Below are 27,227 nucleotides of genomic sequence, written 5' to 3' on the forward strand. Positions count from 1 at the left end.
GATCCCATGGAGGAGCAGGATGAGAAATCGGAGGTCTTAAAAGCGCAGCACCTTTCAAGAAGGTCTTACACAATCTGTTGCTCATTAAAGGTGGGTTTATAGATTCGTGAAGATTGGAAATAGCTGCCAATTGAACCTTGATGGTAGAGACTGAAGAGCCTTGATTGAAAAGAGAAGTTAGAAATTTCAGTACTTCTGATACAGGAATAGTGATGGGATCCAGACCCCGGAGTTGAGCCCAAATAGCAAATCTTTTCCATTTGCTAGAATACAATTTCTTTGTAGCAGACTTGTGGGCCGAAGATAAAATGTGTACAACTTCCGGATCCAAGGTATGACTCCTGACTATAGTCGGAAGAGGAGGAGCCAAGCTGTCAATTTTAAGGTGTGTAGGGACTGGTGGAATAGTCCCGACTGATGAACCAATAGGTCTGGGATTTGATCCAGGAACCATGGACCTTCCAGAGCATATTTCCGAAGATAGGGGAACCATACTTGACGAGGCCAGTAAGGAGCAACTAAGATCATTTTGCTCGCCAAGAGAGATGCCTTTTGGATCACCCTGGGAAGTAGAGGAACTGGGGGAAAAGCATAAAGCAAGCCGGTGGGCCACGGGCGGGCTAGTGCGTCCATAGGGCTCTTCCCCGGAGCCGGGGTGAGGGAGAAGAACTTTTTGCACTTCGCATTCAGAGGAGTCACGAAGAGGTCGCAACACGGAACTCCCCATTTGCTGAAAATCTGATTTGCAACTGTAATGTTCAGAGACCATTCGTGTGGAGAGAGGATAGTTTTGCTCAGTCTGTCGGCTATCACACTGGACTTGCCCGGGATATGAGTTGCCACTAGAAAGCGTTTGGTCGACACTGCCCATTGCCAAACTCTCATGGCCTCTCTGCAAAGGGGATAGGATCTGGTCCCTCCCTGTTTGTTCAGGTACCAGACCACTGACATGTTGTCGGAGTGAACAGCAATTACGCCCTGAGGGAGGTAATCGTGAAGGGCTTGAAGGGACAGAAGCACCGCCCTCATTTCTAGGATGTTGATATGAAGTAGGGTCTCTTCTGGATGCCATTTGCCTTGGACTGACCTGCCCAGGGAATGCCCCCCCCCACCCCATCTGGGAGGCGTCCGTGGTCAAAGTGGCCACAGGAGGAGGTGGAAGAAAGGGTCGACCCTGATCCAGATTGGAGGATACCAGCCACCAGCGAAGGTCTCATTTGCAGGTTTCCGTGATCCATATGAGGTGACAGAGGGAGTTCCTGAAAGGACCACTGAGCTGAAAGAAGCCACTGGAGAATTCTCATGTGCAATCTTGCTAGGGGAACTAGAAGAACCGTGGCGGACATGGATCCCAAAAGCTGCAGGACCATTCTGGCTGGGGCTTTGGATCTGGGAAGTAAGGCTCGAACTTGAGCCTGTATGGTTTGTATCCTGTCTGTAGGTAGATAGATCCGCATTCAGTTTGAGCCTATCTCTACTCCGATGAATCTTATGCGTTGAGATGGCAGCAACACAGACTTTGGCCAATTGAAGGTGATTCCAAGGGAATTACCCAGTGATATCGTGGCTTGTAGGCTCCGCAATAGTAGATGCTTGGAGGTGGCAGTTAGGAGCCAGTCGTCTAGATACAGAAACACCTGGAATCCTAGATTTCTCAGGTGAGCAGTCACGACCGCCAAACATTTGGTGAACACCCTGGGGGCTGTGGTGAGACCAAAGGGCTGTGGTGAGACCAAAGGGCAGCGCGCAGAACTGAAAATGACTGCCTCCTAGGCTGAAGCGCAGATGTCTCCTGGACGCTTGATGTACCATGATATGGTAATAAGCGTCCTTGAGATCTATGGAGCACATCCAAACACCTTTCTCCAGCAATGGAACAATGGTTTGTAGGGTGACCATTCGGAACTTGGACTTTTTGACTGAACGGTTTAGAATGCTGAGATCCAAAATGGGCCTCAAGTCCCCGGTCTTTTTTGGCACCAAAAATAATCTTGAGTAAGTCCCTAATCCGATCTGGTCTGCGGGGACCGGTTGGATGACTCCTTTTTGCAGCAGCTTTGAAATTTCTGAGGCTGCAGTTTCCCGTTGACTGGGTGGCGGGTCCGGGATTTTTTTGGACTGAGGTGGAGAGTGAGAGAAAGGGATGACGTAACCTCCGGCGATAATTCGAAGCACCCATCGGTCCTGAGTGATACCTTCCCAGGCTTTTAGGTGCTTTGAAAAACGACCCCCGACTGGCTCCGGAGCTGCACAGTCGGGCAATCCTTCAGGGACTGTGAAAGGCTGAAGAGCCACGAAAGGACTCGCGGTCTCCAGTGTTGCGAGGGCCTCTGCTGCCTCTGGGATGGCGTCTTCCAGAAGAATTTCCCCCTCCCCTGCCTCTGGAAGGGGGATCGTCCTGCTGTGAGGGGTAAGACTTCTGAGATCTACGGAACCACATTTTCCCTCCTCTTTTAGCCTTGGGGTAAGGCCGAAAGGGAGTGGAAAATCGTGCCCTTACGGCAGTCAAAGTCTTACCTTCTTGCTCGCAGCGGGTCAGTGTGTCCTTTACCTTGGGTCCAAACAAGGAGGACCCATCAAAGGGGGCGTCGGCAAAAGAAGACTTAAAGGCCTCCGCAAAATGACACAGGCGGAGCCAGGCTTGTCTCCGTAGAGCAATGCCTGTACCCGCCGCTCTACTCGCCCCTTCGGCCGCATAAGAAATGAGCCTCATGGACGAGTTTGATATGGACGACAGCGTAGCCAGCTGAGAGCCAACCGTCTGGGCCAGCTCTTCAGGCAGGTTACCCAAGAGGGTATCGGAAAGTTCTTTAATCAGATCCCTCTGAAATCTGGTGAAGTGCGTGAGATAGTTCAAGGACCTTAATGTAAAGGCCGCTGAACTTAGGGTGCGCTTACCGTACCGATCCATGCTCCTAGACTCCTTATTAGGAGGATGGACGGACGTCGAAGCCTCTGCTACATCTTGCTGGGTAGCAGATGCCACCACCAAAGCATATACAGCCACACCTTTCGTCAGAAACTCTTTTTCCGGGGGTGCTGACAGGAACTTATTAGGATGAGCAGGCACCGGTTCCACAGAGTCTGGGTGTTCCCACGCCCTTCGACAGATCAAATCCAAGAGCTCGTCGAAGGGCAGAGACACCCAGGAGGCGGAGGGCTGAGCCCCGAAGGCCTTAAGGAACACCGACTCATCAGCAGAAGGGGGTTTGGATTGCCAGCCGCCTTGTTGTTTAAGGGCTTCCAGGATGTCTGCAAAGGAGACATCATCTGAGGACGACTTAGGGGACCCCTCTGCATCATCGAGATCAGTGTCTGATGCAAGAGACTCATCAGGAGAGTCAACGTGCTTCCTCTTGCACGATCTTTTCCTGGGGGGTTCCTCCGAAGAAGCTTCCGAGGGACCTCCAGGAGGGGGGGAACCCCAGTGGGGGTAACCTCAGGCCCCCGGGCTCCGCTGTCTAAGGACAGGGGGACTGCCAAAGACCCAGTCTCAGTATGCAGGGAAGGAGCTGGGGAAACTGTGGAGGTAGCCAAAGAAGATTTGGCTAATGCACTCCTCATGGCCCTGAAGGCGGGACCACCAGAATCCTGGGAATGTCCCACCTCCGTGGCCACAACGGTAGACGGCACTCCCGCAGCCGACGCACCGAGAGGAAGGCTTGGGAACGAAAACATCAGTCCCGAAGCGTCCCCCCCGGGGCCGACAGAAGAAGTCCGCGTACCGAACTCAGACTCAAGAGCCGGAGTTGGAGTAAGGGTCGGGCCCGACCCGAAAACCTCCATCGGTTCCACCAGCACCGGCTCCAATGGTGCCGAGGCTGTTGGAGGAGGAACCATAATAGCAGGGTGGACCATCGGCACCGAAGCCGAATGGGCTGGAGCCGAAACTAACTTTTGGGACCGGCTCCGAATGGATTCAATAACTATCGGTTCCGAGGGAGATCTCAAAACAATTTCCCTCGGTGCCGATGAGGACTTTGGCGCCGAAGGGGAAGAGTCTGAGCCAGCAACCCTTATCGGCTCCAAAATTAGTGGAGCCGATGAAGGTGACCCGCCTCTCGATGCCCCAGTCCTCGGCTCCGAAACCAGAGGGGTCGAGACTGGAGGCATCGAGGCAGACCGTTCCGCCCTCGGCTCCGAAGTCCGTGGAGCCGAAGAAGAAGCCTGCCTAGGTTTTCTGGCAGTCGGAGCCGACGCTTTTTTCTTTTTCGTAGGAGAGGAAGAGGAAGATAAAGCCTCCTCGAAGGATGGCTTAATCAGACCTTTTAATATTAATTTATTCTTCCTCTCCTGGAAGACTCTCGAAGAAAAGGCGTGACACATGCTACAGGACTCTTGTAGGTGCTTGGCGCCTAAACAATAAACGCATGAGGAGTGGTAGTCCGTTATGGACATTTTGTAACCGCACCTCGCGCACTTTTTAAACCCAGAGGGTCTATGTTCCTTAGACATGCTGACTAACCCTAAGAAACAAGATTTTACACAGAAATAGAAAACTAAGTTTTTTTTTTTTTTGTTTTTTTTTTTAGACAAAACACAATACACAATCTAGTAGCACAAACACAGAAAATGAGGGTCAAGACCCTCTAACTTAAGCAGGTACTTGACCTCTAGAAACACAAATGCTAGACAGTAATAGTAGTAGGGGAAGGCCCCTCTAACTTAAACGGGAAACCTTCTCTTAACGAAAAAACACAATTTTCTCAACAGATTTAACCAAACACACTCGTACAACAAAAATGGCTGTTAAAACAGCTTTTGGGTTCAAGATAGCAAAATTCCTGACAGGAAAAGTCTGAATAAAACAGTACTTAGCCCAGCCAAGTTTGAGACCACGTCCTAGCTTGTAAGCGGCAAACGAGATCTGGGGGATTAGTGGTGGTGCATCCTGGGATAAGAAATAGCTCAGCCAATAAGAGGCCTCGCTCTATAGCATAGCGTGCCGAGTCGGAGCCGAGGGATCGGCTCCAAGCCCATCAGTACTGAATGTAGGCGAGATAGGATCACATAACATCTGATAACTCAATGACTTGGTTGATATTAGATTCTGAACAAACTCTGGGCAAAAAGGAGGGGGTTGTCCTAAGAGATACTCTATCAGCATGGAAAATCAAATAAGGAGGGCTGATAGATAAAGCTTGAAGTTCTGACAGTCTGTGGGCAGAAGTAATTGCTACCAGAAATATGGTTTTCCACAACAAATATTTGAGATCACAATGCTGGTTCAAATGGGGGGGCATAAAATTTAGATTCCAAGGGGAATAAGGAATTTTCACTGGAGGTCTCATATAAAATGTTCCCTTGAGAAAGGCCTTGGATACCTTGTGGGACATGTTTAGCCCGTCAGCTCAGAGATGAAAGTTAGATATAGCAGCCAACTGAACCTGAACTTTTGCTACTGCCGCTCCTTTATTAAAAATCATTGTCAAGAATTCTAGTATGGATGTCAGGGGGGCTAGATAAGGATCAATGTTCTGCTTAGAAGCCCATATGGAAAACTTCTTCCACTTACTAAGATATAATCTTCTAGTGGACGGCAAGAAGAAAAAAGGATTTGTTTTGTCTCATTGGAAAAGTTATGAAGCCTGTGTATGAGGGGAACTGGAGCAGCCAAGCTGTCAGCTTCAGTGACTGCAAGGAAGGATTTAGGTCCTCCGACGGATGTGACAGAAGGTCCAGAACTAGGTCCAGAATCCATGGATCCTCCAACAGATGATGATGAAGAAATGGGAACCAAATCTGCAGAGGCCAATGAGGGGCTATAATAAGAATGATGGTCCTTCCCAGAGATTTTGCTTTCTGTAGAAATCTGGGTATCAAGGGGATGGGTGGAAATGCATAGAGGAGACCCAGGGGCCAATCGTGTACAAGTGTATCTCTCGGGGCTTCTCCTGGAGGAGGAATCAGGGCAAAGTTGCTTCTGCATTTCATGCTGATGTGTCTGGCAAAACAGTCACAGCAAGGCTGGCCCCATTTGTGGAAAATCCTGTCCGCAATTTCTTTCTTGAGGGACCACTCGTGCGACAACAAGATTGCCCTGCTCAGTTTGTCTGCTATCACATTGGATCTCCCCGGGATGTGCGTTGCCAACAGAAAGCGCCGAGAGGAAACAGCCTACTGCCAAACTCTGAGGGCTTCTCGGCAAAGGGGGAAAGACTTGTTTTCCCCCTGTTTGTTCAAGTACCAGACTACTGACATACAGTCTGTCTGAATTGCAATCGTTCCTTGGGGAAGAGAGTCCTGGAAGTACTGCAATGCTAGAAGTACTGCTCTCATCTCCAGAAAATTAATATGCAAATGTGACTCTTGATCCGTCTATGAGCCTTGGGCAGTCTTTCCCTGGAAATGCCCCCCCCCCACCCTATCAGGGAAGTGTCCGTGGACACAGTGGCTACTGGAGAGGGTAGTACAAAGGGTCGTCCTATGGTTACATGAAGAGATGTCAACCACTACTGCAGATCTTTCTTGCAAGAGTTCGTAATTAAAACTGTGTGATTCATTGGAAGTTCCTGATAAGACCACTGAGTGAAAAACAGCCACTGAAGAATCCGCATATGCATCCTTACTAATGATATGGCCGGGATCGCTGCAGCCATCAAACCCAATACTTTTAGAACTTCTGTGGCTGGTGCTCTGTCTTTCGATACCAATGCGCTGACATGCTGACGAAGAAAGACTCTCTTGATTGGCAGTCTTAGACTGGTCGTTGAAGTGTCAAACTCTGCCCCCATAAAAACGATATGCTGTGATGGCGACAAGGCAGACTTTTCTGAGTTGACTGTAATGCCTAAGTGATTGCAGAGTGTCAGAGTGTATTCCCTTGCCTGAATCAGTTGATGAGTGGTGGTGGCGGTAAGGAGTCAATCGTCTAGGTACAGAAACACCTGGAATCCTACACACTTCAGGTGAGCCATGACCACTGCCATGCATTTGGTGAACACTCTGGGGGCTGTAGTGAGACCAAAGGGCAGTGCTTAAAATTGATAATGATTGGCTCCTAGCCGGAAACGCAGGTGATCTCTGGATGGCCTGGCCATTTTTATGTGGTAGTACGCATCCTTGAGATCCATCAAGCACATCCAATTGTCTTTCCCTAAAAAGGGAAGAATAGACTGTAGCATGACCATCCGGAACTTCTCATTCTTCACAAATTGGTTGAGTCTGCTGAGGTCCAAAATGGGTCTCCAGTCCCCTGTTTTCTTTGAAACCAAAACCAACCTTGAGTACGTTCCGAATCCTGTTTGGTCTGCTGGGACTGGCTGGATGACTTTTTCTAGCAACTTGTGGACCTCTATAGTTGCTTGTTCCCTGTAGTGGGGGGGGGGGTGAAAGGTATAAAGTACCCCCTGGAAATGATACTTTGTACCCAGCTGTATTTTATTTCTTGCCAGGCATCTGGATACAAAAAAAAGTGGCCCCCCCCGACTGCTTCCAGAGCAGGACAGTCGGGCCTCCTTTCAGGAGCGCCGGTAGGGCTGGCCAGAAAAGTAATCTGCGTCACACTGATGGTGCGGACCCCCTCTGCCGCGAGGGTGGCATCTTCCATTATTACCTCCTCTGCCCCTAGGGGGGGGATTCACCACGTGTGTCCTGAAAGGCTCCGTGGTCTTTCCGGAACCACATCTTTCCTCCCCTTTGGCCCTTTGGGGTAAGGCTGAGTCGGGGTGGAAAAACTGACTCTGATGGCAGAGTCTTTCCCTCCTGTTCACAGCTGGTCAAAGTTTCCTTTACATTTGGCCCAAAAAGGGATGAGCCATCAAAAGGGGTGTTTACAAATGAAGACTTAAAGGGCTCAGCGAAGTAACACAAGCACATCCAGGAATGTCTTCTGAGAGCTATTCCAGTACCCGCTGCCCTACTTGTTCCATCAGCTGCATATGATATGAGACGCATGGATGAGTTCACAATAGAATTTAGAGTAGCAAGCTGGGCGGCAACTTTGTCAGAGGCCCCTGCAGCTACAGTACCCTGATGAGTATCTCCCAACTCCTTAAGGAGATCTCTTTGCAACCTAGTGAAATGGGTCAAATAGTTCAGTGAACGGAGAGTAAAGGTCGCTGAACTAAACATGTGTTTCCCATATCTATCCATGATCCTAGACTCTGTATTAGGAGGATGAATAGACAAAGTCTCAGACATTTCCTTTCTGGTGGCCGCCACCACGGCATCAACAGGAACTCCTTTGGACAAAAAGGTTTTATCTGTTGGAGCAGATATAAACTTATTAGGCCTCCTAGGAAAAGGCTCCATGGACTCCGGTGAATTCCCCCGCCCTCTGAGAGATCAACTGCAAGGGCACATCGGAGGGCGGAGACACCCAAGAGGTGGAGGGTTGAGACCTGAAAGCATTCAGGAGAACTGATTCGTCCTCAGTAGGACTTTTGGACAGCCAATCACCCCTCTGCTTAAGGATCTCGAGTATCTCCGCAAAGGAGATATCCTCAGAGGGGGACTGTGGGACCCTTCTGACTCATCCAAGTCAGTGTCAGATGTTAAAGACTCCTGTTGGGAGTCAAGTGTCTCCTCTTGCACAATCTCTTCCTGAGGACCTCCTCAGTGGGAGCCTCTGGGGAAGTCTCGGAAGAGCAGGGCGCACCCTGTGGGGCTACCTGGGGCTCTGGGTCTCTATGCCTAGCCTGAACGATGGAAGCAGAAGCAGACTCAGGTGCTTTGGGGGATGAGGAAGCAAGGCCTGGAGTCGAGGATGTCTTGGGGGGACAAGGCTCTCCTCATGGCTTTGAAGGCACCACGGCTTGGATGTGAAGGAGTTGACGGACCCCAAAGGAACTGCCAACCCCTCCCGGACCAAAACGGAGGTAGGAGCCGAGCTCATCCGAACTGAAGCCCCAAGAGGAAGAGTCGGCACCAAGTCGGTGTGACTATCCTCCCTGGACCTGACTGGAGAGTGTTGGCTCCTAGAGTCTCCAGTTGGCACCGAGGACATCAGAGTAGATGCAGCCGGGGACAGTGGAGCAAGTCTCGGCTCCAAAGGCTCCACGATAAACAGGTCAGCTCCCTCTAGCTCAGAAGGTCTGGTACTGCTTGGAGGAGGAGTAGTCAAGTCAGTGGTAGTGGTGTTCGGCACCGACGCTGGGGTCAGAGCAGACAAAAATTTAGCAAGGCCCGGTGCCTGCAAAAGCTTCTGCACCAATCGATCCATATCCAAATCCGACAGGCTGACAGAAGACCTAGAAGAATGCACCGATGGGGTTGACTGAAGTAGTGGCGATAGAAACCTCTCGGATACTGGCTCCAGAGCTGAGTGCCGGCTGCAAAAAGAAAAGACAGTCGGCTCTGAGGTCTGTGGAGCCGATGTTGCAGGATCCTCCAACTTTTTGGATTTTTTTTGACTGTGGAGTCCTTAGAGTCCCCTGAGGATTTAGAGGACTTGGAAGACTTACTGGTCACATCCTGGTCACTAAACACTTCATAGAATGGATGCTTTAACAAGCCTCTGTCGACTAATTTCCTCTTCCTCTCTAGTAACACACGAGGAAAAAGAGTGACAAATACTGCAAGACTCCTGTAAATGTACAGCTCCTAAACAGTAAAAGTACAGTTGTGTACACTTACCATAAATGTAGATGTTAGAGTGTATTCACTGTTGCAGTCATTACATTTGGGTAATCCTGCTGGCAGGATGCCCTCAGTCATCCTGAATTCCAAAGTCTTGGGTCCTGCATTGGTTGCTATCACCCCTTCCCTGACGTCAGGTCGTCAGGGGTATAAAATATGTAGCAGACGCCATTTTCTTCAGTTTTTCTTGCCCCAGATGTCAGGTGCCCCCAAAACGGTAGCCAAAATTTATATATTTATGTATATAAAAACATGCATGCACCAAAGTAAACTTTACCTTCATCTACAAGCAAATACACCACATAGGTTGTATAGATCAAAGAAGGAAAGATAAGTTCCAGCAGAAATAAGGGGGATGGCAGGTGGGTAACCCGGACTGCAACAGTGAATACACACGAACATCTACATTTATGATAAGTGCACACAACTGTACTATGTTCTTCGTGTTTTACTGTTACAGTCATTACATCTGGGTAGAGTCTCAAAGCTATAGTTGGGGGGGCTGGAGCTAAACAGCATTAGGAGCGGCTATGAGGCCTGCAGAACTGTAGTGGCAAAGCCTGCCCTGGATTCAGAGTTAAGTGTCAGGCGGTAATGCTTTGTAAAGGTGTGCACTGAACTCCAAGTAGCAGCCTCTAAAATGTCTTTAGTTGGTACTCCCCTGAGAAAGGCTGCTGAAGTGCCTGTAGCTCTAGTTGAATGTGGCCTAATGCCCTTAGGCACTGGCTTGCCATGCTGTGAGTAGCAGAAACGAATGCAGTGGCCTATCCACATTGAAATAGTCTGCTTGGAGATGGCCTTTCCTTGTGATCCTGCAGCATATGCCACTAGTAATTGCTCTGTCTTCCTGAAAACTTTAGTTTTGTCCAAATAGAATCTAAGTTGTCTGTGTATGTCCAAAGAATGCAGGATTCTCTTCCCCTTGTTCTATGGATTTGGATAAAAAGTTGGCAAATGAATAGCTTGGTTAAGGGCTACACTAGATACCACCTTAAGCATAAATGTTGGGTTTGTCCTCAGAGAGACCCTGTCTGGATGAAAAATGATAAAAGGTTCCACAGCCATGAGCACCTGTAGCTCTGACATTCATCTTGCAGAAGTTATTGCCAGGAGCAGAGCTGTTTTCCATGATAAAAACTTTACATCAGCAGTAGCAGCTGGCTTAAATGGAGGTAGGGTGAGTTTTTCCAAGACATAATTGAGGTCCAATGCAGGTAATGAGAATCTCTTTGGAGGCCTTAAATGTTTGGCTCCTCTGAGGTACTGCCTTAATGAAGGATGAGAAAAAATTGGGGGGCTCTGTACTGTAATGAGCCGAAACGGCAGAGGCATGAATTTTAATTGATGAAAAAGATAGGCTTTTGTCCAGCATCTCAGTTAAGTACTGCAAAATCTGAGGAATATTTGGTACAGCTGTATCAACTCCTTGTGCCTGGTTCCAAGCACAAAATCCTAGTACTAAGCCTTCTGGCTTCCAAAATGACATCCATCACAGCTTTACTGAGAGGTGTGCTTTGTATGGCTACATTATCCGCCATGCTGCCAGGTTTAGAGTCCTGTGTTAGCTGTGCAGGATCTGATTGTTTTGTTGGGACAGTAGATGAGGTATTTGAGGTAAGGTCCAGACTGGGCATTGAAACAAGTTCCTTAAGATCGGATACCAGTACTAGCGATGCCAGTCTGCGGCAATTAGTATCATCTTTGGTTTCTCCTGTCTGACCTTTAGGAGTACCTTGGGGAGGAGAGGCAGTGGAGGAAAGGCATACACTGATAGGTTTTTCCAGTTGAAAGATAAGCAGCCCACTTTCCATGCTTGTCTGTGATAAGTCCTTGTGCAGAATCTTTTAGTCGGTAGTTGTGAGGGGGAGGCAGACAGATCTATGTCCTGGCATCCCCATTTCCTTGTTATCATGCTGAAGACTTGTGGATCCAGGTGCCACTCGTGGGGATCCATGAGGTTTCTGCTTAGTTCGTCTGCCAGAGTATTTTCCTTTCCTGGCAGGAATTGTGCCTGCAGATGAACTTGGTAGGTCAATGCTGTGTCCCACGAAGCCATGGCTAGTCTGCAAAGGGGGTAAGAATGCATGCCCCCCTGCTTGTTTATATACCACATGACCGTGGTGTTGTCTGTCTTTATCAGTAGTTGTCCCAGTTGAATTAGACCCTTGAAGGCTGTCAGGACATTTTGAACAGCTAGCATCTCATTTTGATTGATATGTAGATGCATTTGCTTTGTGGACCAGGTGCCTTGAATGCCTCTTCCTGCCATGTGGGCCCCCCATGCATAATCTGATGCATCCACTGTCAGGTTCTGCCTGGCCGGGGGTAGTGTGAATGGCTGTCCCTTGTTTTGGTGACAAGCCTTCGCCCACCATCGAAACACCTGCTGCAGGCAGGGAGTGAGAGTAATCACTGTTTCCAGGCTGTGGCAATGTTGCGTCCAGACACTTTTTAGGTACCACTGAAGTTTCCTCATATGCAGTCTTGCATATGGAATTAGTAGGATGCAGGATGCCATGAAGCCCAAAGCCTGCAGATTTTTTATTGCAGATAACTGGGCCTCTGTTGCCAATCCTTTGAAATAGGTAGTCAGTTGCCTTTGTTTGTCTGGCGTGAGATAAGCCCTCTGGGCTGCTGTATTTAAGCTTGCACCCAGGAATATTATCTCTTGAGAGGGTACTAGTTTTGATTTCTTTTTGTTGACTGTGTACACTAGGCATGTTAAAAGACTTTTCACAAATGCCAGATGCTGTAGTATAATGTCTTTGTTCTCTGCTTGAATTAGGCAGTCGTCCAATTAAGGATATATTTGTATTCCTCTTTGTCTGCAGAAAGCAATCACTGGTGCCAGGCACTTTGTAAAGACCCTGGGCGCAGTAGATACGCCTAAGGGCAGTGCAGAGAATTGGTAATGCATTGAGCCAGCCTTGAATCTGAGGTATCTTCTGCATGACTACCTGATTGGGACATGCAGGTATGCCTCTTTTAGGTCTAAAGTCATGAGCCAAGCCTTTTTGCCCAGCATGGGCAGAAGCTGCTGCAAGGTCAACATCTTGAATTTTGGTATATCCAGGAAAGTGTTTAGAATAGATAGGTCCAGTGTTGGTCTCCAGGCTTTGTCCTTTCTGGGTACCAAGAACAGTCTTGAGTAAAATCCTTGGCCCTGCTCTTGCTGTGGCACTTGTTGAATAGCCCCCATGTCCAAGAGGGATAAGACTTGTTTTTGTGTCTCTGTCCATTGATTTTTTGGCAGATCTGGCTAACTGCTTGCTTTTGGCAGGGAATGGAAGTGAAATTTGTAGCCTTGTGACACTATGTTTAGAACCAATCTGTCCTGGGTTATAATGTGCCAATTTTGAGAAAAATTTTCCCCCTAAGGGTGCTGCCAGGAGATAACGAACACGAAAATCTCAGGAGTCGGCCGACCGGCACTTGCAAACTGCTTCTGCTTCGGGCACCGCGTGGCAAGAAAGACTGAAGAAAATGGCGTCAGCTGCACCTTTTATACCCCTGACGACCTGACGTCAGGAAGGCATGACAGCAACTGACGCAGGACACAAGACTTTGGAATTCAGGCCGAATGAGGGCAACCTGCCAGCAGGATTACCCAAATGTAATGACTGCAACAGTGAAACACGAAGAACATCACTAGTTACTTGGCCATCAGTAAAGTACAGTTTTGTACCTACCATAAATGTAGATGTTCGAAGATCCACATTGCTGCAGTCCTTACTTATGGGTAGTCCGCTGTCCTCGGTCGGCCCGAATACCAAAGTATTAGGCTGACGTCGGTCATGGGCGCACAGCCCTGACATCAGAGCGTCTGGGTATAAAAGCGCATGACCGACGTCATATCCTCAGTCTTTTCTTGCCCCAGATGTCAGAAGGCCCTAAAAGAAAGGCCACAGCCAAAAAACAGAGTACCTTCCCAAAAGATATGCCCAACTACAGCCATCACCCAAACCATATAACCATGCTAAGCTACAGAGGGGAAGGAGGGAGGGAAAATTGGACTGCAGCAATGTGGATCTTCGAACATCTACATTTATGGTAGGTACAAAACTGTACTAGGTTCTTCATCTCACATTGCTGCAGTCCTTACTTATGGGTAGAATCCCAAAGCAACAGGAAAGGGAGGTTGGCAAAATTATAAAGCATTAGGGGCAGCTAAAATGCCCTGTAATATTGCAGTGGCAAATCCAGCCCTAGACTTAGAATAAAGAGGAAGGTGGTAATGTTTAGAAAAAGTATGTACTGAACTCCAAGTGGCTGCTTCCAAAATATCCTTTGTAGCTACCCCCCTTAGAAAGGCAGTAGAAGTTGCAGTAGCTCTAGTGGAATGAGGTCTGATTCCAGTCGGAATCTCCTTACCATGATGGGAATAACAAAAAGAAATACAAAACCCAATCCATTTAGAAATAGTTTGTTTTGAAACAGGTCTACCCTGTGAACCCAAAGCAAAAGAAACAAACAGCTGCTGAGAGTGTCTGAACTCCTTGGTTCTGCTCAAATAATAACGCAACTGCCTGTGAATATCCAAAGTATGCAAAATCTTCTCCCCTTTATTTTGAGGATTTGCATAAAAAGTAGGCAAATGAATAGTTTGGTTTAAGGCCACACTAGAAACCACTTTAGGCATAAAGGAAGGATTAGTACGCAAAGATACCCTATCCTTATGAAAAATCAAGAAAGGCTCCACTGCCATAAGGGCCTGTAATTCAGAAACCCTTCTTGCAGAAGTAATGGCCAACAAAAAAGCAGTTTTCCATGACAAATACTTTAACTCGGCAGTAGCTGCAGGCTCAAAAGGTTGTAGAGTAAGCTTTTCCAACACAAAATTGAGATCCCAAGCAGGAGTAGGAGCTCTACGTGGGGGTGTTATGTTCTTTGCCCCTCTGAGAAACTGCTTAAACAAAGGATGAGAGAATAAAGGAGGGTCACAGTCATAATTAGCCGAAATGGCTGCAGCATGAACCTTTATGGAGGAGAAGGACAAACCTTTGTCTAATAACTCAGTAAGATATTGTAAGGAAGCACTCAAATTAGGCTTGGAAACATCAAAGTCCTTCCCTTTGCTCCAAATAAAAAATCTCCTCCATTTATCAGCATAAACCTTCCTTGTACTAGGCCTCCTGGCCTCCAAAATAACATTCAAAACTTGTTGTGGAAGCTGAGAACCTCCAGAATCTAAAACAGAATGTGCCAGGCTGTTAGATGCAGAGACTGAATTCTGACATTGAGAAAGTGATTGCCCTCCTGAGACAAAAGGTGTGGAATCAAAGGCAGAGGCCATGGAGGCTCTCGGACCAAACTCCTCAGTAGTGGATACCAGTGTTGTCGAGGCCAATCCGGTGCTATCAGGATCATGGATGGCTTGTCTTGTCTGGCCTTCAAGAGAACCTTGGGCAGAAGAGGTAGAGGTGGAAAGGCATATACATGAAGATTGTTCCAAGTGAATGACAGAGCGTCCACCTTCCAAGCTGTGGGATGAAACCTTTTTGTGCAAAACTTTGGCAACTGGTAATTTAGTGGAGAAGCGAACAGATCTATGTCTGGAGTTCCCCATGACACTGTCAACTTTTGAAATACCTGAGGATCCAATTTCCACTCATGAGGATCCACTATTTGTCTGCTCAATACATCTGCTAAGGAGTTATGTGCTCCTGGTAGAAATCTTGCCTGAAGATTGAGGTTGTAACTGAGAGCTGTCTCCCACAAAATCATCGCCTGTCTGCAAAGAGGGTACGAATGAGTTCCCCCTTGCTTGTTGATGTACCACATGACAATTGTGTTGTCTGTTAGAATCAACACCTGCCCTGGATGAAGTAAATCCTTGAAAGCCATCAATGCAAATTGTACTGCTAACATCTCCTTCAAGTTGATATGCAAATGTTGAAGTCTGGCAGGCCACGTGTCTTGCACCCATTTTCCATTGAGGTGTGCTCCCCAAGCCTTGTCCGAGGCATCCGTCGTTAGAATCTGACTCGCCTCTGGTCGGGTCACAGAGAGTCCCTTGTTTAGGTGACATTCCTGAGCCCACCACAAAAATTCCCTCTGAATGCAAGGTATTATCTGAATGACAGTGTCTAGATCCTGGCAGTGTTGTGTCCATAGATTTTTGAGATACCATTGAAGCTTCCTCATATGCAATTTGGCATTGGGAAGCACCAGAATACAAGATGCCATGAACCCCAAGGCTTGAAGGACTGTCCTTGCAGTCAGCCTGGACTGTAGAGACACTTGATGGAAATAAAGTGAAAGACTTTTCTGTTTGTCCGGGGTCAAAAAGGCCATCTGGGAAGCTGTATTCAGTCTCACACCCAGAAAGCACATGTCCTGAGAGGGTACTAGACTGGACTTTGTTTCGTTCACAGAATACCCTAGGCATCTTAACACTACCATCACATACTGTAGCTGCTGAAGAAGCTCGTCCTTGTCTTGTGCAATAATCAGGCAATCGTCCAAATAAGGATAAATTTGTATTCCTTCCATCCTGAAAAGGCTATCACTGGAGCCAGAACCTTTGTGAACACTCTGGGCGCAGTAGATAAGCCAAAGGGCAATGCAGAGAACTGATAATGTAAATTTCCAGCTCGAAAACGCAGGTACTTCCTGCAACTGGGCCTGATAGGAACATGAAGATAAGCCTCTTTTAGATCCAGAGTTACCATCCAGTGATCTTTTCCCAGCAGAGGCAAAAGCTGTTGTAATGTCAACATTTTGAACTTTGGAATGTCCAAATAAGTGTTGAGGAGAGATAAATCCAAAATCGGTCTCCACGTGTTCCCTTTCTTTGGTACTAGAAACAGGCGGAATAAAACCCTAGACCCACTTCTGAAGGAGGTACTGGCTGTATAGCTCCCATGTGAAGAAGTAATGAAATCTGTTTGTGAGCCTCCATCCTTTGCCGAGGAGGAATGTCTGGCATACCTTTGAAAGGAGGCAATGTATGGAAATAAAACTTGTAACCTTTGTTTATAATGTCCAACACCCATTTGTCTTGGGTGATTAAAAACCAATTTTGCTTGAAGAGAGCTAGCTTTCCTCCCAAAGGAGCTGCCAGGCAAGAAGAATCTGGCAGCTGAAAATGCAGGTCATTGGGCCTGTTTACGAAAGGACTGGCCCCTACCCTCACCAGCAGACTGAACAGGCGAACTCCATGTTCTAGGCCTAAAGGTACTCTGAGCTCTGCCCCTACCACGCCTAGATCTACCCCTAGAATGGGAATCAGAAGAAGGGTACGTCCACCCCTTAGCAGGCCAATTTCTACTAAACTTAGGAGGTTGAACCTGCAAAAAATCTTTAACAGTCTGCATAGACTTAGCCTTGTCCTCCATTTTCTTCAAAACAGACTCCACAGGAGGACCAAACAAAACTTCGGACTGTAAAGGGGCATCCAGAATTCTAGACTTAACATGCTCAGATAAATTCTGATCCTTAAGCCAGGCATGCCTACGAAGAACTGAACCAGTGGCAGCCACTCTAGAGGAAGCCTGCAAAGCATCAAATCCACACTGCAAAGAATGTTTCCCCACCTGTTCAGAAACATGCACCAAATCTTGCAATTCTTTACACTCTATGCCCTCTGCCAAAGCATCCACTTTAGATTTTAGCTGAGAAAGGAGGAAATTCTGATATTTCAACATATGAAACTGGCAATTTAAAGCCCTCATTGCTAAAGTAGAAGAGGTGTACACCTTCTTACCCCATCTGTCCAAAGCTCTAGCTTCCTTATCTAGAGGAACCGGATTCTTTACAACAGAAGCCCTAACACCCTTAGGCCCCTGACTAATAGTTTCTGGGTCCGCCCTAGGACTCTTATATAGATATTTATGAGCCTCAGGTACCCTATAATACCTGTCCGGTTTAACTGGTGCAGGAGGCATAGAATCTGGATTAAATGAGGCCTCCTACAAAACATCCTGAACAACATCCAAAACAGGAGGAATAGCCAAGGGTCTATGCTGTGGTAAAACAAGAACTCTCTAAGCCTCTTTCTGGAATCTGAGTAATCCTGTCCTTCCCACTTAAAATGTTCCCTCATAGAGTGTAAGGTTTCTGAAAATGAAAAATCCTCTGGAGGGGAAGCAGAAGGAGTAGAATCCTCTGCATCGGAATCCGAATAAGGAGGAAAATCTTGAATATCTTCAGCAGAAGACTCAGAATCATCTGAGGCCTGCTCCAAACTTTCCAACTCTGGCTCTACCCTGGGCCTCTTATCAGGAGGGGGCATGGAACCTCTAATTAAAGTAATCAAATCTTCTGCCATTTTAAGCATATGCTTCTTAGGTACAGACCCTGAAGAACCAGAACTAACTCCAGAAGAAGGCAAAACAGGCCTGCCCTTAGAAGGAGCCCTAGACACAGTAGCAGAAGGCCTAACCCCCTTAGGCAAAGAAGGGAGAATAGTAACCTGAGAGGCCCCTTCAGCCTGGCCTGACTCCTGTGAGGCCACATCCTGTAAAATCAAGGTTTCCCCCTGAGACTCAACAGAGACTTCAGCCGGCTCCACCTGTTCCACTGCAGACTCTAAAGGACCGGCGTCCGAAATGGACGAATCATCCTGCCTAGGCTTTACAGATTTGTCTTTACGCTTCTTCGTGGAAGCGGGCGTCGGAGGATCCGACGGCATATTATAATTACACCGCTTGCCAAAGACTAACCTAGCGCAATCTAGCCTTCTCTTAATAGTGCGCTTATTAAACCTAGCACAAAACCGACACCCAACTACGTCGTGCTCCGGTCCCAAGCAAGGGATACAAAGCGAGTGGTAATCCCTATGCGGTATCTGCTTCCCACAAGAAATACAATTATTCACTTTTTCTGACATCCGGTAAATAACTGAGGCAAGAAAAACAAAAATGTTCCCAACGGGTACTTAGCCCAACTTGGTATGTCTGAAACTCCGAAAACGAAAAATTTCAGAAAGCCGAACGGCACTTGCAACGCTGCTTCTGGATCGGACCATGCGGCAAAAAAGACTGAGGATATGACGTCGGTCATGCGCTTTTATACCCAGACGCTCTGATGTCAGGGCTGTGCGCCCATGACCGACGTCAGCCTAATACTTTGGTATTTGGGCCGACCGAGGACAGCGGACTACCCATAAGTAAGGACTGCAGCAATGTGAGATGAAGAACATCATACATTTTCTGCCCGCAGACTGGACACTTTTTAAACCCAGACTTTGGGTGTTTATCCTTGTCATCAGCCATTATCCACTAATCAAAAATACCTTAGGCTTAAACACACAACACACAAGAAGCCTAAGAAAAAAGCACTCAAGAAAAACAATATTGTAAAACCACACCTAGGCTCTAAAAGCACACCACACAGGGAAGCTTAGAAAAATACACAGCAAATATGCACAGAACTAGGCTCTGACAGGAAAGAGAGACTATTAAACTATGGACCAAATACAAAAGGCCAACACTAATCTAAATATATATGTATATATATATATATATATATATATATATATATATATGTATATATATATATATATATATATATATATATATATATATATATATATATATATATATATGTATATATATATATATATATATATATATATATATATATATATATATATATATATATATATATATATACAGATACATACATATATACATATATATATATATATAAAATATGCAGAAAGATTTGAAGTAGGCCAAAAACACATGATTCCGCTAAAACTACACTAAATAATCCCACACGGGAAAGGGGAGCTTTTAAGAAGCTATAGAAAGCTATACTAACAACTATTAAAAGAAATTACAGACATTTTTAATTAATAACTTGCAGAAAATACGTTTTGAAGAAAATACTGGCCCGAGCAAGCACTGGAACCTCTGATGAGATGCCGCAGTAAACTAGATCTGAGGTAATTCACAGTGCATCATGGGATAAGGGGCTTGGCCTCGAGCTACTGGAAGACGTCAAGCTTTGCCGTACTGGAGTCGATTGATCGACTCAGAACCCATCAGTAAAGAATGAACGGCAAGACCGAGCATAAGCTATGATGTGAAGTTGTTCAAATTAACACCTATATTAACAACATGCTTACAGAAGCTAAAATAGATATAAACACCTGCAACTATTTGATTATGCCAGCACCTAGGATTCCTGCTCTATTTGGCATCCCGAAGGTCCATAAAAGTATAGTTAATCAACCAATGGGACCTTTAGCTGATGCTAGAAATTCCATTACGTACCCTTGTACAAAGGTAGTGGATACAATTCTTAAAAAATACATTAAAGGAGAAAGTACTCATGGTGCTTTTTGGCTAGTATAAATGAGTTAGAATATCAGGATGAATACAATTTTTTAAAGGCAGATGTTAAAGACTTGTACACATCAATCACACACACTGAAGGGATAGAATTGGTCTCCTACATGTTGAGGCACAATGAGGCAATAGTTAATGAGACATAATTAGTACACAAACTGCGTGATATTATATTATCTAACAATTACATAACCTTCGATAAGGAATTCTTCCTGCAAAAAGTAGGTGTCACAATGGGGTCCCCATGTGGGGCGGGTTTTTCAAATTTAGTAATGGTCTACTGGGAATAGAAGTACATCAGAAAGAGCACACAGATCAGTGAAAAGATACATTTTTATACAAGATTCCTGGACGACATCTTTTTAATTATCAAAGGGGACGTCACCACAGCTAAAGAATTAGTTGACCATTTAAACAGCACCACTGATTTCTTGCAGTTCACATACAACTTTAACCAGGATACTATAGCATACTTGGACACTGAAATTAAGAAGGACAGGACCCAAAGTAGGTACATAGCCAAAATCTTTAGAAAAGAGACGTACTCAAATGCATTCTTGCATTTTTCTATTTGCCATCCAACTCACCAGGAACACTCAGTAGTAAAAGGTCAGTTGGTCAGAGCAGCCAGAATGGTGACAATGGATGGCAACTTTCAACAAGAATGCGATAATTTAAGAAACATGTTCCTAAAGTGAGGGTATCCAGACACTGACTAAAGCTTTAAAAATGGAGGTTAAAAGAAAAAGAGAAGATGGGACATATAGGTCGATTTTACAACAAACTGCACCTCTGGTCAACAGAAACATTATCCCTAGTGGTAATGAGGTAAGACAAGACAGGTGTAGTAATAGTAGTAACAACACCACCAAATTACAAGAAATGACCACCTTTATTACAACATTTAATTTGAATTAAACAGAACTTGGCATAGCTCCTCGTGGTCCCCTGCAGAGTTCCTAAGGCAGCAGAGAGCAGAAAAAGCGACTTTCCTGATTCTAAGTATTTTTTAAGCATTTTTATTGCTTTTTTCGACCTTTTGTGCATTTCGACCACTGTTTCTGCATATAGTATTGTGTTTATACCCGTTTTCTCTGTTTTTCTGAGCTTAATTTGTTGACTGCACTTCTTAGCTTAAGTTTTGCTTATAAGTTAACCTACAGGCTAATACACTCAAGTGTACTAGCCTTTGATAGCATTTAGTCGAATAACAAAGCATTTACTGTATTTTCTGTCTGTGTGTGTAAAAAAACTAAAAAAAACAAAAAAATACTTCTGCTTTCCTAACTTTCCTAGCTAGTTGTTCCAGTGATCAGATTTTGCTGATCCCTGGGCTTTGTATTTGGTTCCTGTGTTCCTCCATTTTCTTGTGTGGCCAGAGGGAAGTTTCTTTACTCACCAGTGAGAGTGGGGAGTACTGAGCTGCCTGTTTGTCCTCAGAGGAGTGGTTAGAGACAGTAAATGGTAATTCATTGGCCATTTTGGGTCATTTCCTGTTTTTTCCAGCCCCCTGCTATAAAGCACACTTTAGCGCGGAGTTGCCACAGGAGCACACAAGAGCAGCGGCGGTTAATCAAGGTTAAACTATTCAGGCTACCTAAAGTCCACTCTTCAAATTTTCCCTTAAAACAGCCTTCCTTGAACTGTACTGCTGATCTAACCAGCGTATTCTATATCTAAAAAGCTCAACTCTACTTGATTTCTAAGTAGAATATTCTCGATCTGTAAAGCCTAGCACTTGCTCCTAAAGTACTTTTTTACTTGATATAGCACTTTTATTATACATAGTACCCCACCAGCCAAAAAACCCTTTCGACCACCCACATCCCACGGAGTCTTTTAAAGTCCTTGTCTATTCCTTCTAGCATGTCGAGGGATCAGTTGCTAGTGTCCTCTCCTGCTCAGCTGGTGAATCTGGGAATATTGAGGCAATGTTACAATTGTCTCATGTACACGGACAACCCTATCCTTCTCCCACAGAACACAAATACATGCGAGAGATGCAACTATATAGCCAAACTGGAGGCTGAGCTCTCTCAACATAGGACTGGTAAGACCAGACAGGAGGAGAAGGTAACCACACACACCACAAACCCAGTCTCACATAGTACTATCACAACTTCAAATCATACACATAAATACACAAAGACATATTCGGAGGCTCTGATCAAAAATCTACCAAAACAGCAGAGGCCACCAAAGCAGACACCCAAACAACTGCCACCTCAGGACACAACACATGCAACACATAGACCACATAGTCAGTGTGCCAAACAGTCACAGCCCTTAAGGCCAAACACAATGCCAGACACACTCGTCATTGGTGACTCCATAGTCAGACACACTGACGTCCCGCTCACCAGATTGAACAAGGAAAAGGTCACAGTAAGCTGCCTGTCGGGCGCTAGAATCTGCCACATAATGCAAGCACTCAGGTCTCTCAACAGCAGGTACAAGTACGACTCTGTCATTGTCCACGCTGGTGTGAACGACCTGAGACGTACCTCCTTGGACTACATGAAAAGAGACATAGAGGAGCTCTCTGATTATGTAGCCCAGGCAGGTATGACCCTGACCTTGAGCAGTATCCTACCTTCACCAAGAATGATGCCACAATACAGTGACAAGATGATCAGCTTTAATAATTGGCTTAAACTCTGGTGTCATTCAAAGGGGATCCAATGTCTGTCTGCCTGGGATGACATGCTGGACAAGCCACGCTGCTTCACAAGGGACGGCTTGCACCTGTCACCCCTGGGCTTCCGGATATTGGCAAAGGCTCTTGCCACCCCCATAGTGCCTTTTTTAGGCAAGGCTCAAATTCTAAACCTACCACCTTAGAACACAAAAAAGGAAAAAAACTAAGGGTAATGCTGCTCAATGCCAGAAGTCTCAACCTCAAGATGCACGCACTCGAGGCCCTTCTCAGTATGGAGAACATCGATGTCTGTGCTGTGACTGAAACTTGGTTTAAGGCTCCTGAGAGCACCCCGGCACTATCAGGTTTTACCTCATATCATGCGTTCCGGCCCCAAAATCCGGACAACACCAAGAGAGGAGGGGGGTGTCTATATTCATCAAGAACACCCACACCTCAAGGTTGGTGGCAACGCACGATGCATCGGAGACCATCCAGGTGCAATTACCCATAGGCAAGACTGCTCTACAATTTGTAGCACGTTACAGGCCACCCTCTCAATCTCAGGAACCTCACATAGCTTTCCTGAAAACACTGGAGGGGATAAATGCATCTCCAAACACCATCATACTAGGTGATTTCAACTACCCGAATATTGACTGGGATCACTACTCAAGCCCAAACACTCTAGCCCAAAGATTCCTAGAGTTCATAAACTCTAATGCCATGGAACAACTAGTCACCATCCCCACAAGAGGAGATAACATACTAGATCTCATCATCATGAACATGGGGTCACAATGTTCAACACCAGAGGTATACCCTTCACTGGTGAGATCAGACCATAAACTAATTTCACTGGAAGTCCACATCCCGCCCCCACCTGAGATAAAAAAAGACCACTGTGAAGAACTTCTCAAAAGCTGACTTCACACTTCTAAAGGCTAGTGTGGTCTCTTTTAAGGCCCCCCAAGACTGCAGAAACCATTACTCAAGCCGCTGAATCACTTACAAATGCCTTCTACCAGCACCTACAGGACTGCATGGATCAGGCAATCCCAAACAAAACAAAGACTCTTTGTACCAAAGGCAAGCGTCCAGTTTGGTGGACCCCAGCCATAAACAAGCTCTACAACAAAAGGAGGAAGCTACTACAAGATAGAGCAAAATCCTTAAAAGGGAAAACACCCGTGATCATTATAAGTAAAAAAACTACGATCTCTCATAAAATCATCCAAGGCAAATTTTGAGAGAAGAGTCGCTAAGGACTCAAAGGACAATCATAAGGCCTTCTTTAGCTATGTTAGAAACCTGGGAGGAAACTCCCAGATATGCTCAGAATTAGTTCAAAATGATGTAAAAATTACTGAACCTACAGACATTGCCAACATACTGGCTGACAGGTTCAGTGCAAACTTCTCCCAAAAGGTGAGATATCTATACCAGAGAATTATAGCCCCCCAAACATCTCTAACGCTCAGGTGAGAACTGCTCTCTCCAAGGCAAAAAACACAGCATCCATAGGACCAGATGGTGTCCCCGGATGTGTGCTCCATGAACTCAATGAGGAATTAAACCCGCAGTTAGGGCAGCTGTTTAATCTTAGCCTCACCTCAGGATACGTGCCTAAGGAGTGGCGTACGGCTACTGTGGTCCCACTTCACAAAGGCGGTGCCTCCACCGACCTGGGAAATTACCGCCCCCATCAGTTTGACAAGCTTGATCTGCAAAGCTATGGAGAGGATCATAATGGAACTCATAAATAAAGACATAGGAGACTTGTTTGGCTTTGTCAAGGGCAGATTATGCCTTTTAAACCTGGTTGACTTTTTCGAAACAGTCACCAAGGCCATTGATGAGGGAAAGGCAGTCCACACAGCCTACCTCGACCTGGCAAAGGCTTTCGACACAATACCCCACTCAGGTATCATTGAAAAACTCATCAGCTTAAATGTAAACCCATACGTCACAAGATGGGTTGCAAACTGGCTAAGTGACAGAACCCACAGGGTCAGAGTTGCTGGCGCCATGTCAGACTCAAAGCCGGTCACAAGTGGTGTCCCACAGGGCTCAGTCCTGGGCCCTCTCCTGTTCGGCATCTACTTTTCAGAAGTACAAGCAAACACAGGAGGATTATGGCTGACAAAATTTGCAGATGACTGCAAACTGGGCGCCATAGTTGAGAACACATCTGACACAGATATCCTTCAAAAGGGTCTTATAGAAACGGAAAACTGGTGCCAGAGCCATGGCCTAAAGTTAAACGCCAAAAAATGCATAGTCATACCCTTCGGGAAAAAGAAGGTTACCCCTAGCTACCATATAGGCGGCAACCTACTAAGCACAGAAGAGGTTATCAGGGACCTGGGTACCCAGGTTGACAGTAACCTTTCATTTGACACTCACGTCGCCAAAGTAGTTAGGAAGACCTTCTACATTGCCCACCTGATCATGAAGGGATTCACATCTAGATCAAGGGAAGTCATCGTCCCCCTGTACTCATCACTCATCAGACCAATGATTGAGTACAATGCCCCATTCGGAATGTATCTGACACGACACCTGCAGCAGTTGGAAAGGCCCCAAAAGTTAGTTCCTCACCAAAAGGATAAAGGGTCTCAAAAATATGTCCTATGCTGCCCGACTGAAGGAACTTCAACTCTATTCAGTCGCTTACCGTCTGCTCAGAGGTGACCTGTGCCTGACATACAAGGCCATCTCCAACCCAGAATTGATGAACATGCTTCACCTCAAAAAATCTAGATCCCTCAGAACTACAAGGGCGGGAGACCTAAACCTTGACACGGTTATTAATAGGACGTGCTGGAGGGACAAATTCATCAACCAGAGACTCCCTATGCTGTGGAACAAAATCCTGGTACATGTGAGGCAGAGCACCTCGCTGGCTTTGTTCAAGAGAAATCTTGACCAATGGATGGGAGATTGCAGATATACCCCAGGGATTATCTCAGTGTCACTGCTTGACAGAGGCACAGCAAAATAATGGGCATAGTATCCTCCAAACTAAAGGGGTGGCGAAAGCCACAAAACTCTGGGCTAGGCTTATAAATGCCCTTGGGCAGATAGCCTAGTATGAACCTATGAATGCTCTGGACTTCAGGAATATTATTTACAAAGATTGGACTCTACTGACGAGACAAATACCTTCAGCGAACAACTTTAAAAACCCACCTCAGACTATTTTTAAGAGAGGCAGGAATTTAAAAAGTTTATTAGAAACCAATAGGAAACTGACAGTTAAAAATCCAGGTATGTTTGCCTGCAGCATATGCAATTATTGCAGGCACATGGTGACCAAACAAACATATCAAATTAATAACAAAAAATACTGTATAAAGAGGAAATTCACATGCAACTCTAAGATGGTAGTTTACGTGACTCAATGTCAATCATGTCTGGCATTTTACATGGGCAAAACTGACCATAAACTAAAAGATAGTGTATATGAACATCTACACAACATAAGGAGGGTTAAGTTAGAAAATGCTTTAGCCAAGCATATATATGAGTTTCCTGTACACAACTTTAAGTTTAAAGGGATAGACAAAGTGACTATAGATGAAAGAGGGGGCCCAGCTTCCTTGAGGTTAGAAAGATTAGAGCTATTATGGCAACTGACACTAAATGCTGGACAATACCCTGCACAAAATGAAACGTGTTATATTCTCTGTGTTTTAAAGCTGAGAAGTCTAGTACGGTAATATAATGTGATTTAAATGAGGGAGTAATTTTAAACAGTTCATACATTGTTTAAACATACTGTAAGCATGCATTGTTAGTTAACAGCAATCTTTTAAGATTTGTACTTGCATGCTTTTAAATAAGTTCCAGAAACATAATGGCTAATGATGCTCATATTAAGGGAACAGTTTGCATTGGTGAGTTTTGAACAAATGACATTGGTTTTAGGATTTTTAAATGACTTGTTTGTTTAATTCATTTTAACTGAGGAAGTTCTAACATTTGTGGAATGAAAAGCGCTTAACAAAGGACTTATTTTTGCCTTGCTACCACTTGGACTTTTTCCTTTAGCCATTTCTGTTTCGTTACAGTGGTCAGTTCGTTTACACTTACCAAGTAAAGAACAATTCTCATCAGCTAATTTACTCATTCATAAATTACATCCAAAACAAATTATGTTACAGTATAATGAAATAAGAATTCAAAGAACAGGTATGAAACTCACCTCCAAACGCAGCCATTCCAAGCTGAGTGTCTAGAAGTGAAAAATAAAAGAGGTAAACATTGGTTAAACGAAGCACAACAGAAATTCAAACACATTAACAGCAGCTATACATATTAATGAAAGTAAAATAAATGAAATTAAGCTAGGCAGTTACAGCAAACCAGTTATTTTTCTAATGTATTGTAAATAGCTTACAGTACATCAGGAACCATCCAAGCTATACACATAAGGTTAGGTACATTTTTGTTCATCCAGCTATAAGCCTTCCTTTGATGTCAAGCAGCTCTGTCCAGGTTGCTGAGATATTTATAGAGATATAAAAATTATGACAATTTAGATAACTAATTACATGTGCATTGTGTAACAGCGTAGTTAGGTATGTTGACAGTTGTGCTGTCCATCATGTAAAGCTTTAAGTCAGTATCCTTTGTTTACAGCATTGTAAGCAAACTTAGATGTGTAATGATTCTACTTTGCAGATCCTGATAGCATCACTAAGGCTTAATAA

The 27,227-nt window shown here is 45.4% G+C and overlaps 1 protein-coding gene across 5 annotated transcripts in view; it reads right to left on the minus strand.

Annotated features, from left to right (window-relative positions):
- Nucleotides 1-27,227, minus strand: part of LOC122813704 (zinc-binding protein A33-like) — a 1,378,975-nt gene that overhangs the window by 893,271 nt on the left and 458,477 nt on the right. For all 5 annotated transcript variants that reach the window (XM_044086163.1, XM_044086164.1, XM_044086162.1 and 2 more), the window contains exon 6: nucleotides 26,720-26,749. In XM_044086163.1, the coding sequence (XP_043942098.1) occupies nucleotides 26,720-26,749 (30 nt within the window). The remainder of the gene's footprint in view (nucleotides 1-26,719; nucleotides 26,750-27,227) is intronic.

The sequence above is a fragment of the Protopterus annectens genome, chromosome 10.part0 (genome assembly GCF_019279795.1).
Source record: "Protopterus annectens isolate FY-2018-M chromosome 10.part0, PAN1.0, whole genome shotgun sequence".
In the NCBI taxonomy this organism is placed as follows: Eukaryota; Metazoa; Chordata; order Ceratodontiformes; family Protopteridae; genus Protopterus; species Protopterus annectens.